Consider the following 13,104-nt stretch of genomic DNA (forward strand, 5'->3'; position numbering starts at 1 on the left):
CCTGAAAAACAGACTTTAAATAGCTAGAGAGAGAAGGATGCAGAAGCTCAAATCTGGAGACTCAAATGAGATCACTAGAGCTGAATACCAACAGCTGAAACTGGGTAACTTAGTTTTGCAGTGTTCCTTTTCTATCAAAGTGAGTGGAAGTCCTGCCAGTTTCACAGCATGACTGGTCAACCCACTTCTACCAAGGCACACCAATGAGGACTGAAGATCCAGAAATCCTTGGTCATGGATCACAGACCTACTTTCTCATTTTACTTGAACTATTCTAGAGTTTTGGTTGCTCTTTAGCAGAAATTCTTCAACCCAGAGTTCCTGCACTCAGCTGCTCCTCTTTCGCTTTGCATGTAAGCATTCTTCTCAACAGATTTTTTATTAATATGTTTGCAGTACAATTGAGGTTAACCGAAGTGTCCTTGTGCAACTGTAAATGAGCCTCAGCTGTTCATTTGAGTTCAAAATAGCTAAAAAGATCTTTATCAGCTTTCTGTGTGGCTTGTAAATCATCCCAGGTTCTGTGAATATCATGTTACCTACCTCATCTCTGCAGTCAGTTGTGTGATGGGAATGAGAGAGATCAACTGTGTGACGTAAATTCTTTCACTTCCCACATAGCAAACCTGGTTCAGGCTGCCCTTGCAATTTGATGAAAAAGAACATTTGATTGAAATACCAACCAACAAACACCAAATGTCCATTATGCATGGATCATTGAGTATTGTGTGGGTGGAAAAAAATTTCTTGTACTAAAATCACAAGCTATGTACTGCAGGTGGGAATGAGAATTAGCTACTTGTTAATAATTTATGAATAAGGAAACTAGCTCAGTCCAAATTGCCTTATATTAATGCTGCTTGTTAAGGAGACCAGCTTATTCTGCAGAGCTCAGTGAAATTCTGCCCAAAGACAGATCCCTGCCTTCCAGTCAACTGGATTGTGCCTCCAGAACCCAGGGCAACCAGGAAGAGAGGTTGGCATTTTGTTGGGCTGGGTGGAGAGCTCATCTCCTGGAATTCTCCAGGAACACCTCCAGGGCTGCAGTGCACAGCCTTGACGTGGCCTCCAAACATGTGCTAGATAAGGCATGGCTGGCTAGTGCCTGGGGAGCCTGCCAAGGGAGCCCCCCTGCTCCAGTGTGCAGTTCCAAGGGAAGAATACAGTGCCTAGGATACCTCAAGCTCCATGTACAAATAGAGTAGACTTAAAGCAAAATCTATCTGATGTTGAGCCTTATCATGAATAAGCCCAATGGGAAACGAAGACTAAAGACATGCATGTACCTCCAGGTATGGGCAAGATTACAACATTAAATATTTGAAAGAAATTTAATGTTTCACAAATTAATTGTGTTCTGCATTAAAGTTTTCTCTGCAAGTATGTAATTATGCTTTGCTAAATAAAACATAAAACTATGCTATGTAATATTATAGCATTTATGACCAATAGATTTAATAATATAATTGATCCTTATTCAAATTGCTTTGCAGAGGCATATGTGATCCTGGCAAGAATGCTTTCAATGATAATAAACAATTAACTTCAAACCAGAAAAGGAACAAAATAAACTAGAATTCAATTATAATTTTTTTGTTAGCAATTTAAAAAAAAATTATTTTAAAAGCTTTCTTCATAATCTTTACTGGTATATTCAATACAAACTGTTCACAAGTTGTAAAACAATACAAGATTTAAAGTTCATTTTCTGCTGCAAGTGAAGCAATGACTGTTGGTTAAAGTGGCAAGATGGGGGACAAAGAAATCATTCATTTTAAATTATAGCATTCCTCTTTTGAAAATAACTATGATTAAAAAGTATAACATGTTTATTAATCTCAACAGACTGCAAATAGGGGTGAGGGAAATGATTATTTAAGCAGGAGTTCTATGAAACATTCATAGAGATGGGTAGTGAATCCTTCTCCCTGCACATGTACCTGTTGTGGAAGAAACTGGTAGTATAAGGTGATGCTTTACATTCTTTATGTTATGCTACGCTACACTTTCTGTCTTTCAAAGGCCTGAGTGAAGCTAAAATGCTTCACATACACCAGAAGAGAGACTTGTCTCAGAGACCCTGAACACTGAGACCGTTCCTTAGTACTTCTACATAGTCTAAGTTCATCCTTCCCTTGCCTCTGGTCATGACTACTGCTTCCATCCATCCATCAGCCTGTCATTTAGTCTGCACAGTAGTAGGCTGATCTATACTTAATCCTGCTAGAATGGTAGAAGACAAGGATTCCAGATTTCAAGTAGTTAACCCTTTCTTTTTCAAACTTCACATAGAATGTCTCCATTCTAGAACTGTTTACAGACTATTTCAGCCCTTACCTGTCTAACTAGAATCTCCTTTTCAGTATTTTGAATTTCTGACTTATTATTTTTGTCCACAGCAATGACATGATAATCAAAACAGTGAAGAACAATTAAAATCAAAGCTCTTTTTTATTGACTTTATAGTTGAGTTGCAATTTTATCGCTCAATAATTCTCTTATTTAAAAAAAAACAAAAAACAAAAAACCAAACAACTATGGGAATGACTGCTGTAACACACAGAATAAGAGTGGGCAATTCCAAGAGAGCCCAACCCCGAGGAATGCCAGGAGGATGCCCTAGAGCCTGTTGCAAGTAGAGTGCATGTTATAGGCAAGAGCTTGGGAATATAATTTAAAAATTTTCATACGTGTATAAACACAATGAAAAATCATATATACATTTGCAATGAGGTGGAAAGTGCAGCAATGACAGTAGAACAGCAAGACCTCAGGCTGCAGCAAATGAGGATTTGCTCAAACACAGGAGCAGAGAAATGTAAGAAAAGAAGCTGCCTACCTTCAGAAGGCCTCAGGTAGGCAGGGATCTCTAAATGAAATAGCCTTGCTTCCACCACCAACCCTTAAATGAGGTCTGGGAAAGGGTGGAGCCAGGATCCACCCCTTCTGGTCACTCAGCTGCACTGCATGCACCTGAGCTCCCCTTTGTTGGCTCTGCCTTCCCACCAGGCGCTCAATCACTAGTTCAGGCCATGACTCAGCATTTCTCCTACAACATAATTAGTAAATCTCTGTTTGGCATCATTAAAAAGTCAATGAAGATCTCTCTCCTCCAGCAGAGCGTGACAGAACACTGTGATTCTGAGAACTAGTCTCTATGAATTTTGTGCCTCATTCACTGACCTGGGTGCAGACTAGAGCTAGCAAGTCTTTCTGGTTGCTGCAGGGGTCCCTGGATCTCTGCATAGCAACTGCATTTCTTTAGGAAGGAGACAGTATTTCTGTCCCCGTTTCCCTATCTGGGTGACATCAGATGTCAAAGTACAAAGAAATGTTTTTAAATGATGAACTAGATTCACGTTTTCTTGGGGATATTGATTCAAATAACAAATCAGTGTAATCTTGGCAGGCCTTCTACCTCCCTGTTTGTGTATCATCTACAAAATGAGTTCATTGGCTGAAATAATTATTAGGAACAATGGTTTCTGCAGCATACTGGAGAACTCTAGTACTGGACTTTTCAACTGTGTTTGTATTATACATAGGCAGACAGGAGAAACACCCACCACCATGTGTTTTGAGGATTTTGTCAAAACTAACCTTTGTAGCCATGGTTTCACGTGTCAAATGCAGAACATTTGTGGCAATTTTATGATGAACAATCTCCAGACCAGTGTTCCAGTCTTGAAAAACACATGTGCATACAGAGTCTTGAGGAAGTCAGCATGATCCCTCACGGATTACAGAGATAACTGTAGGAACAAGTTCCACGAAGAAGGTGTGAGCTGCGACTCTGTAAAGGCTTTAATGGAGTTTGATAGTTCAAAAATGTGTCAAGTGCCTGAGTTGGCCTTTGAACACCAGGGGCAAGAAATCATTCATGGAAAGACATCAGTGAATGGCCTGAAATATCAGAGAAAATCCTGAAGTAGCAAGGACTGTCTCGGAAAATATTGAAGTACCCAAAGATATTTCCCACAGAGAAAGAGAGTGCAGTCATACTACTGTTTATTTACTGGAAACAATCTTTCAAGTCTACTGTCAAAATAATACATATCTGTTTACATATATACCACTGACACTGAGATTCAAGACTTAAAATAAAACTGAGCTAAATCCAGACCTGATGTTGGGGTAGCAATCGCTGACTTCAGCACAGTCATGATCACATTGTCCTATAACTGGGACAATCAATGTTTGGAAACTGAGAGAACCTCATCTGAAGTGTGAAGAGTTTAAAGATGTATCCCACAAGCATGTCCTTATATATATTCTTAAAAACCTTTGTGATTCTCAAGACCGTATGACACAGACCCAATTTCAGGAAATATGACTCATCAGGACTTAAGAGAGCTTCCGATACCTTCAAAATTGTGGAGTGGCTATTTTTTTCTCAAATCCTTTTTGTGAAACGAGGTTCTGACAGCAGGCTGGGCAATTCTTTCAACTATCCACTTTGCTGAAAGGTTGCCTAATGATATTGTGGAGAGAAGGGTGCAAAAGCAGCAAATGGGCCAGCTGCATTTCCAGCAAAGCATGAAGAACTTGCTGGGAGAAGAGCAAATGGGCAGGGAAATAAACAGTCTGTCTTGGCTGTGAGACAAGTAACAGAGATCAGTTAGAACATAAAAGAGACACAAAGCCTACAACTCATATCCAAAAAAGCAGAATGAAAAATGTTGGGTAATGCTACAGAAAACGTGGAGCTCCCTCAGCATGCATTTGCAGTGCATGACCATAATGAGATCACTTGTCCAGGACAAATACACAAAGGAGACTGGAGAACCAGTAGGGAGTTGAAAGATATTGAATATTTGTGGAGATTTTGGTTGCTGAAGTGTTTTCTAAGGATTCCTTTGCTACTCATTATTTGCTTACCAGTGTAAAAGCGTATCTGCCTTGTGTGATTTCATGGATATTACTTGAGTTACACGGGGATCAGTTTGGCCAATGGAAACTACTACAGGGATCTCAGAGGTCTGAACAAATCTGCAGTTCGTGAGGTTTCCACTTCTAATTGCAGACTTAGACACATCAGATGCACCCTACAGTGAGACAGGTGAGGAAAAGGACGTCTGCAGGATCTGAGACAGCCCCACACAAATACCTCTGCGCCATTGCACTCTCTATTACACAAACTTTTGAGCACAGGTTGCCTGTCTAGGCAGACTTTCTAAAGAAATCTCATTGTAACTATCAGCTTCAGTTTTCATGCTTGGCACATGCTTTTGGGTTGAGCTAGTCAGAAACGTTTCGAAGACATAAAACAACAGAATGTGATAAGTTTAAGTCACTTGTAAACGCTCGTTTCAGAGGAGGATACACAATTTGCTTGTATTGTGTCATTTTATAACTCTTCAGCTTCCAAATGCAAAGCCACTTTGCTATAGTTTTAGTTTCCATAAATTTTCCTTTGTATACAAATACATCACAGTGCTTTATATACACACAGGGAAGATCATTGGTATACTTATTATCTTTCCATTGAATAGCAGCAGTCATGCAAATTAACACCAGCTGAGGGTTTTTCCATCCAGGTTTATTTCAACAGTGGTACCTTTCAGGCTTAAATAATGTTAGGGCATACTTTTATTTCTTTTTTATTTTTGAAACACCTTTGCACTATGAAATTTTCATTAGGTTCTAAAACAGCTACAGAAAAGATCCAGTAGCAAGCTCTGAGAATGAGCCAGACTGGATCACTTGAGTGACCACAAAATGTATCGATTCTGCTTGTTCTGGGTAGAGAGAAGTGAATGCATGTGTTGTGATAACTTAAAGCCATGTTTCTGAGATAATGAAAGCTGACTCTTAATAGGGGATGAGACAAGATAAAGAAAATATGGGCACAGGCTCCCCACTTAAAAAGGAGAAAGTTGTTGGTTCTGCATGAACAGCACAGTACCTTGGTGATGATAGATGTGCAGCTGCTCATAGCTCAGCTATTCCCACCAAAGCTATTGCAGTCAGAAAAGCACAAGTTGAAAAGTGATTCTGTGGGATCCAGCAAACTCTTAAGTGAAATAACATTTTGTTGTCTGTGTTAAAAAAAAAAATCCACTTCCCTAAAAATATTTCCAAGACGAATATATCAGGTAGGACCCATCCAGCTCTACAACACTAGATCCTGTAAAACCCTGACGTGCATATTCCTTTTATTTTTTTTTATTTGGCATGAATTGCTGTAATACACGAGCCTGTAACAATCTATTGGAAACAGACCTTTGAATAGGAAATGGAGAGTTTAGATGTTACAAACTGCGAGTAAGTTATTATTTTGAGATTGGCATATATTTTGGCAAAGTTAAAGTTGGCTGGAGTGATAGTGAGTGATGAAAGATGTTATGGCGATTGAGAAGTGGCTGAATTCCTTTGTTTCCAGACTTTATGCTTTTTTTTAAGGCACAAAATGTTTACATAGAAAGTGTAATATTGTTTTATGAATATTTGTTGCTAAAACCAGGCGTTCGAGCCTTACGCTTTTAACAAACTGTTTAGTAATGGAATTCCTCTGTTATTTTTTTAATATTTCTTAATTAGGGTTAAATCAGGTTGGTATGTGGGAACCATGGGAGAACAGCCCAGAAGTGAGGAACTGTCTGATATCTTACAGAGTGCACTTCCTCTCCAGGAGGTGATGTGACAGCAGGAGGAGAGATGACTCCACTGGGCATGAAGAAGTGATAACATGGAGGCACAAAGAGGGTGAGGAAGGGCTTTTATGTTCTGGAAGAACTTAAAACATTGAGTTTCATTTACGATACTGCCTGCTCCATATCTGTGTGTTGGGCTACCAGAGCCTTCTTTCCTATGTCTGCATTCCATAACCTGGGACCCATGAGTTATAAACTAAGCGGTGGTTATAAACTAGCATTCCTCCTTGATCATTTCTATTTTCCCCTTCAAGGCTGGCATCCGGTGAGCCTCAATACACTCAGAAAGCACATTCCTGATACTTCTCTGTCCCTGCGGGGTTCCTCTATATTTGTACCCTTCAGTTGGCTATTCACAAAACTCACTGGCTTCCTGCCCTCTGCTTAGCCCCCTAAAGCCTGGAGTCAATCTTGAGCTGGTCTGTTTTTATAGTAAAAGACAGCCTGCATGCAGAGCTCTGAGCCATGGGAACCTAGTGTGGTGCAGCATCAATGAGAAAACTTTATTAAGAAGTGGAAGATGCTGAAGCACACTCAACTCAGCTTTTAGCTGTTGTAAACCATTGCATCAGGACTTTCTCAAGCTAAGTACCAGTAAAAAGAGCAGTCACTTCTACAACTAGCGAAAAAACAACCCCAGACTAACTTGTAGAGCTTATCGAGAGCAAGAGTCAGCTGACGCAAAAGTGTCACACAGGCTGAGTTGTGATAACTTTTCTGAGTCTGTGTTCTCCCATCTAATACTTGGCTTTAATGAAGCCCTCCATATAAGAATGAAGACTCTGCTCCAGTCTATTCATGCTATAATCTTCATAAACTCCTTTCCCAAGTAGCATTAAACAATCCCAATCCTCAAAAGGCCTCAGCAAAGTTTATGTTTTGTGCTAGCAATGCTCAAGAGCAAAAAAGACAATAAGGAAAAAGTCAGGGGGAAATAGCAAGTACTTACTTCAGAGAAATGTAGAACAAAGCATATGAAGCCTCATCCTTAGTAAATAAAACACTGAACTGCCAGTGACTTTAACAACATGAGGATAATACCTCCAAACTATACAATTAATTTTATTTTCAAACACCTAAATATATATATATTTAGTCTAGCACTGTGAGGCTTCAGCTGGAATACTTTTCACAGTTTTGGGCAATGCACTTTGAGAAAGATGTGAACCAACTGGAGAGAATCCAGATGAGAGCAATAGGAATGATCAAAGGTCCAGAAAATGTGATGTATGAGGAAAGACCAAAAGAATTGGGTTTGTTTAGACTACAGAGGAACAGTCTGAGGGGAGACGTGACAACAGTCTTCAGACATGTTAAAGACTGTTGCAAAGGGGAAGATAAACTGTTCTCTATTTCTACTGGAAGTGTGCTAAAAAGCAATAGACTTACATTACAACAGGGGAGACTCAGATTAAACTTTAGGAAAAACTTTCTATTGATTACAGCAGTTATACCTGAGAAGACATTACCTATGGAAACTGTGGGATCCTGTCATTTGGGGTCTGGGTACTGGCATAGATGGGTCTGCTTTGTGTCAAAGGCATGAATGACATCACTATTCCAACTCCTTTTCAGATTGTTTTCCCTAATTTTAGGAATGTAGGAGAGAGATTCTGTGCAAACAGAATAGTTATTATTTCTTTTCCTGAAGGAATTTGGACATATCTGAACTGAGTGGTTGTTGAACAAGAGGTTACTTGCAGCCTTAGCTGTAAAGTTAGTATTGCTAACTTACAACCATTACAAACTGTTTGCAACTATTACACTGAAAAACAGTGAAAAGTTCTGATTCTCACCTGCTCTTAAGTCCCTGGACACAATTCTGGCAGTGGAGACCTGTGTCAAAGAGCCTGGCTGTAACTAAGCATAATGCTCTAATCAGTGTAAAACATGCCATCCAGTGATGGATTTCTATGAGCTCTGTTATACAGAATGATTTAATACAGGAAGGAACCCAAAGATGTGACATGTTAGAAAGTAGAAGATTACATAGTACAAGTATTTTGGAATGAATTTACAATGAATTTTAAGTACAAAACAGAATCAAAGAAAAGCAGGTGAAAGTAAGACAAATGCAGAGTGAATTGAAACAAAGTGCTTCACTGATAATTTCAAAGTTAATTGTAAATGTAAATTAGCACTTCTGAGATCCCTTGTTTCAATAGGTGTCTTTTTTTGTTTGTTAGCTTGGTTTTCACTTGTTTGTCAGCTTTCCATTTATAATGAAAAAAATATGCAAGATTGCAAAAGCCAGCTTTTTCTGCAGTTTCTTTGGTGCTTTTTGCTAAGCAGCCTTGGAGCTACAAAGGTTCACAGTCTTTGAAACATAGACTCATACCCTAGAAATGTTTACAGTGGAAAAAAGAGTCCTTAAAATATATGACCACATAGAGAATCATACGGGATCTGCTGCCGATACACCTTCAGAGGTCTGCATCCTGGTGGGGGTGTGCATGAAGAGGCCTCCCTCCTCAGACAGGCATCTGTCACTGGGTCTGTGGAAATACTGACTTGGTTTTGAGCTGCTATACGTACTGGCTTCTGAGGAGAGAGTTCTGCAGAAGAGGAACCGTGTCTTTTGTTTTAATGTTTACAGGGCACCAACGCAAGGTTTAGAATGAGTACTGTGATACAAATATCCTCAGCCGGATGACGGAGCTTCCTCTGAAGTTGATGACGGTGTTGACAGTGATCATTTCCAAGTCCAACTGAACAGTGCGGGGCCCTTTCACAGGACGGGTCATCACCAGCGTAGCACTGATCGGTCCTGTTTGCTGTGCACAGAACAAGAGGAAGCAGGTGAGATTTTCAGAAACAGTTTTGAAAACTGTCATCTCAGGTGAGACCACATGATGTGCATGGGCTTTCAGCTCATGTCAGTGCTTGGCTCCATCTCACTCTTTTGTGTGATCCATTGACTTCTACACTTTTTTAAAGCCTTTGAGAGCCCTGCACATCAAGGAAGCTATTGTGCAAAGAAATTTGCTATCATCTGAATAGAAAAAGATGAAAATGCGGATTTAGAGCATGCACAAAAGATGACACTTGTTTCTTGAGGGGGTCATATATTATTTAGTTTGATGTAAAAACCACTATTACTTTGAAGCAGCAAACTCCAGGAAGGGGTTATGTTACTGGAGCTTCGAGAACAGATGTTCCTACGTGAATGGAACCAGGGCTTGCTGTATAATTGCATATGTTAACATTGCAAAACCTCACCCTCTGAAGAGAGCTTTAAATATGTGAAGGCATGTTAGAACATTTGTCTTGTAGTAAGTGGAAGCAGAGCTTTGAAATGTCTGTCTGGAACAGCGGATTATGAATATTAAAAAAACAGTTTCTGAGGTTAAAACTAAATGCAGTTTGTTTCCCAGCAATTGCTGATGTACATAAAGTGTGACCTGTTTTGCTATGGAAAGGAGTGCTTACACTACCTCTGATAAGTCAGGCCCAATAAGTGGTGAGGAATAGCTGCCTGGTGAGCCAGCAGCATCCTGAGCACTGTGCATCCCGTGCCCTCAGCTCTGCCCACTCCTGCTGGGTGCAGAGCAAGGGACAGGCACCACCTGCTGGCTATACACCGCATGGGAATGTGCTGCCAGGGAAGGAAAAGGGCAGCTTGTGCCAGCAGAGTACTTTAGGTGACAAATGGATGGTTATGTGATAAATGAATTCAAGGAGAAAGCAGACTTGAGCAATGATGCTCATCAATGCAGCCTCAGCAACTGCCAGTTTGACCCAGGCTAGAGAAAATGGTCAGTGGGATCAGAAATGACTTTACAACAGGGAAGAGCTCATGGGATGTCCATAATCACTCCTGGACCAGTTATCATGTCAGAATTTTGGAAAGTTTTCTTTTCTTTTGGATGCTATTTAACATTAAAAGGCTGTCAAGAAGAACTTGTTTTTGAGGATCTATTGAAATCTGTCACGCTACCATTTTCTGTGAGTCACAGGAGCCATCGGTAGCTGCTGAACACCATTTATTGTGAATATCAAAGCCAGGTTTTGACTGGGGTTAAAAATAAACACACTGAACATCATCGTCTTTGGTGGTTGTGCCTCACCCTGTGCAGGTGATTCCCACTGCCTCTGTGTTAGAGGTGATGAAGATGACAGGAGAACAAGGATGAGTTCTGAGGAAAATTTGAATCAAAATAAGCATTTCTGTTTTCCCCAGCAATGCCTACTGACAATGTGTGTTTTCAGTGAAAATAAACATAAACACTACACAACAAAAAACCACCAGCAGCAAACAAACACATAAAAGAAAGAACTTAAAGTCAGTTCTTAGGATAAAGAATTTCTTTCTAGTTTTCAGATATTATTTTTTTCAGTTACCAAGGGAGAGTATGAAAAAACAAGTGAACAGTGTTGACTCTCTAATTGACAAATACCGGTAGTCCATAAAACTTTAAGAAGTTTTGGCACAACACTCTATCCTGGACACAGGAAACAGCTGCTCTTTGACAGGGCTACAACCATGGACTTTTGTGAATCTGATGGCTCATAAAATGAGAGTATTTGCTTTGAGTAAGTTACTAAAAAGCAACTGCAGCTCCCATAAACCAATTTGTTGCTCTGCAAGTCTGAGTGTAAAAATAGTTCTGATGTCAGGAAGAAATGCAGCTACTAAGAAGATACTCCAGGTTTTTCCCAGCCAGTGCCAGACTTACCCGCATGTAGAATTCTCTGCCCTCATTCCCTGATTTGATTTGGAAGATGTAATAGGCTCCAGGGTATCGAGTTGTTGCTTGCATCTGAAAGATGTCAGAAGGCACTGAACGCCCAGACAGAACATCCATGACTCTGTACAGGATGGTGAATGGTTGATCTCTGCAGCCAGGGTTTTCAGCTGGACACATACAGCGGCTAACAGAGAGATAGGATTGTCATCAATGGTTACAAACCCCTGCCACACTTCATTCTTAACATGCTAATACAGCTGCAAATAATCAGTCGATCAACCAATGAATCAAGTTGCCAACCAGCTAAAATAATCAATTTCACTTGTAATGAATTTTTTCTCTGATAGTGTTCTCTGCACTGCTACTCCAGTTTGCCTTCATCCCTGCTTTCTTTTTCTTGTCCTCCAGCTTTTGCCAAAACATCTTGGCAGCACCTATGTCGTTAGGTCACTTAGATATCAATACTTTCTTTGGTGTAGAATGCCTTGTGTTTGTTTGTTCCGATAGTAATTTATACTAGTAATTATTGGATAATTTCAATAACAGCGTGACGTAAATACTGTATCACTATTTAATAAAAACAAATAGTGAGATTTCCTGGATTGAAACCAAAGGTCACAGATCAATCACAAAGCTCTGAAGAAGAGCAGAATAGCAAGTCAAGCATATGACATTTCTACCAACAGCCTCCAATCATCTGCAATGTCAGGAAACTGTTGAAACAAAGATGTCTTCCGTGTATTTGCCTTCCTGCAATGTATTTCTTACCCATTGTCATGTTCAATTTCCCCTTACACATCCATGACACCTTGTGGCCAATAGCTCCACAGCCCCCACCCTGCATGCCCACTTTCCTCTCCGCACTGCTCCTTATTGACTTTGATCCTCTCAGCTCTTGAAAGCAGGCTCAATTCCTGCTCATCCTCCATGTGCAGCTCGTGGCTTCATATTTGACTTTCTCCAAGGCTGGAGAATCCTAACCTTGATGCTTCTCATAAGGAAGCTGTTCCCTGCTTTTGATGCTCCTTGTCACCCTTCATAAATCTTTGTCCAGTCATATCACACTGCTCCTGTGAGGAGGTGATGACACTGGTGATCATCTTGAAGATATAGGAACACAGCTGCACATGCTTTAAGGATATTCTGCACTTCAATTTCAGTTTGTTCTTCTGACCTCTACTCAGTACTACAGGTCATGGAACCATGAGGAACAATCCTCAAACCTAACTTGGGAGGGATTATGATCAAGTCATCACTATTTATTTTATTTCACCTGAAAATTGGGGTTGTTTTTATACTTTACATTCATCTACACTGAATTTGAATTTAGCACAATTAGAGGCTCCTTCTGAAATTCTCCTCTTATCTTTCAACCTCTTATTTATCTGTGCCAGGTATTTCTTACTTATGGCTGCTTAATTTCCATAGAAGTATGAAGTGTAGGGTTCTTTTCAGAAACCTTTGGAAACCTAAGCAGACCACATCAACCCATGTCCCTTAGCCACAAGCTGCTAATTTCTTCAGACAGCTTCGATAAAATGCAGGATATCCCTTTATAAAAGCCATGTTGGGGAATTTACTGGATGGAAAATAAGGCTTTTTGTCTATTTTTTTTTTCTATAACCTCCATCATTGACACCAGCTTCAGACAGTTCCTCTGGCAAATTCTCCATAAAAAGGTTCCTGGCATTATGAACAGCCCATTCCTTCCACAGAGAACACAGACGCAATGAATTTGCTTGGCTTCTATACTTACCACTTCC

General features: G+C 40.0%; 1 protein-coding gene across 1 annotated transcript in view; it reads right to left on the reverse strand.

Moving 5' to 3' along the window:
• Positions 1-3,991: 3,991 nt before the first annotated feature.
• The window catches only part of FBLN5 (fibulin 5), a 46,304-nt gene continuing 37,191 nt past the window's right edge, over positions 3,992-13,104 (reverse strand). Inside the window, exons 10-11 of the mRNA XM_042814313.1 lie at positions 11,330-11,525; positions 3,992-9,427 (exon numbers count right to left, since the gene is read on the reverse strand). Coding sequence (XP_042670247.1) covers positions 9,266-9,427; positions 11,330-11,525 — 358 coding nt within the window. The 3' untranslated portion in view covers positions 3,992-9,265. The remainder of the gene's footprint in view (positions 9,428-11,329; positions 11,526-13,104) is intronic.

This window comes from Centrocercus urophasianus, unplaced genomic scaffold (assembly GCF_019232065.1).
Source record: "Centrocercus urophasianus isolate 14NV4802_14NV808 unplaced genomic scaffold, USGS_Curo_1.0 seq_14, whole genome shotgun sequence".
NCBI classification, from domain to species: domain Eukaryota; kingdom Metazoa; phylum Chordata; class Aves; order Galliformes; family Phasianidae; genus Centrocercus; species Centrocercus urophasianus.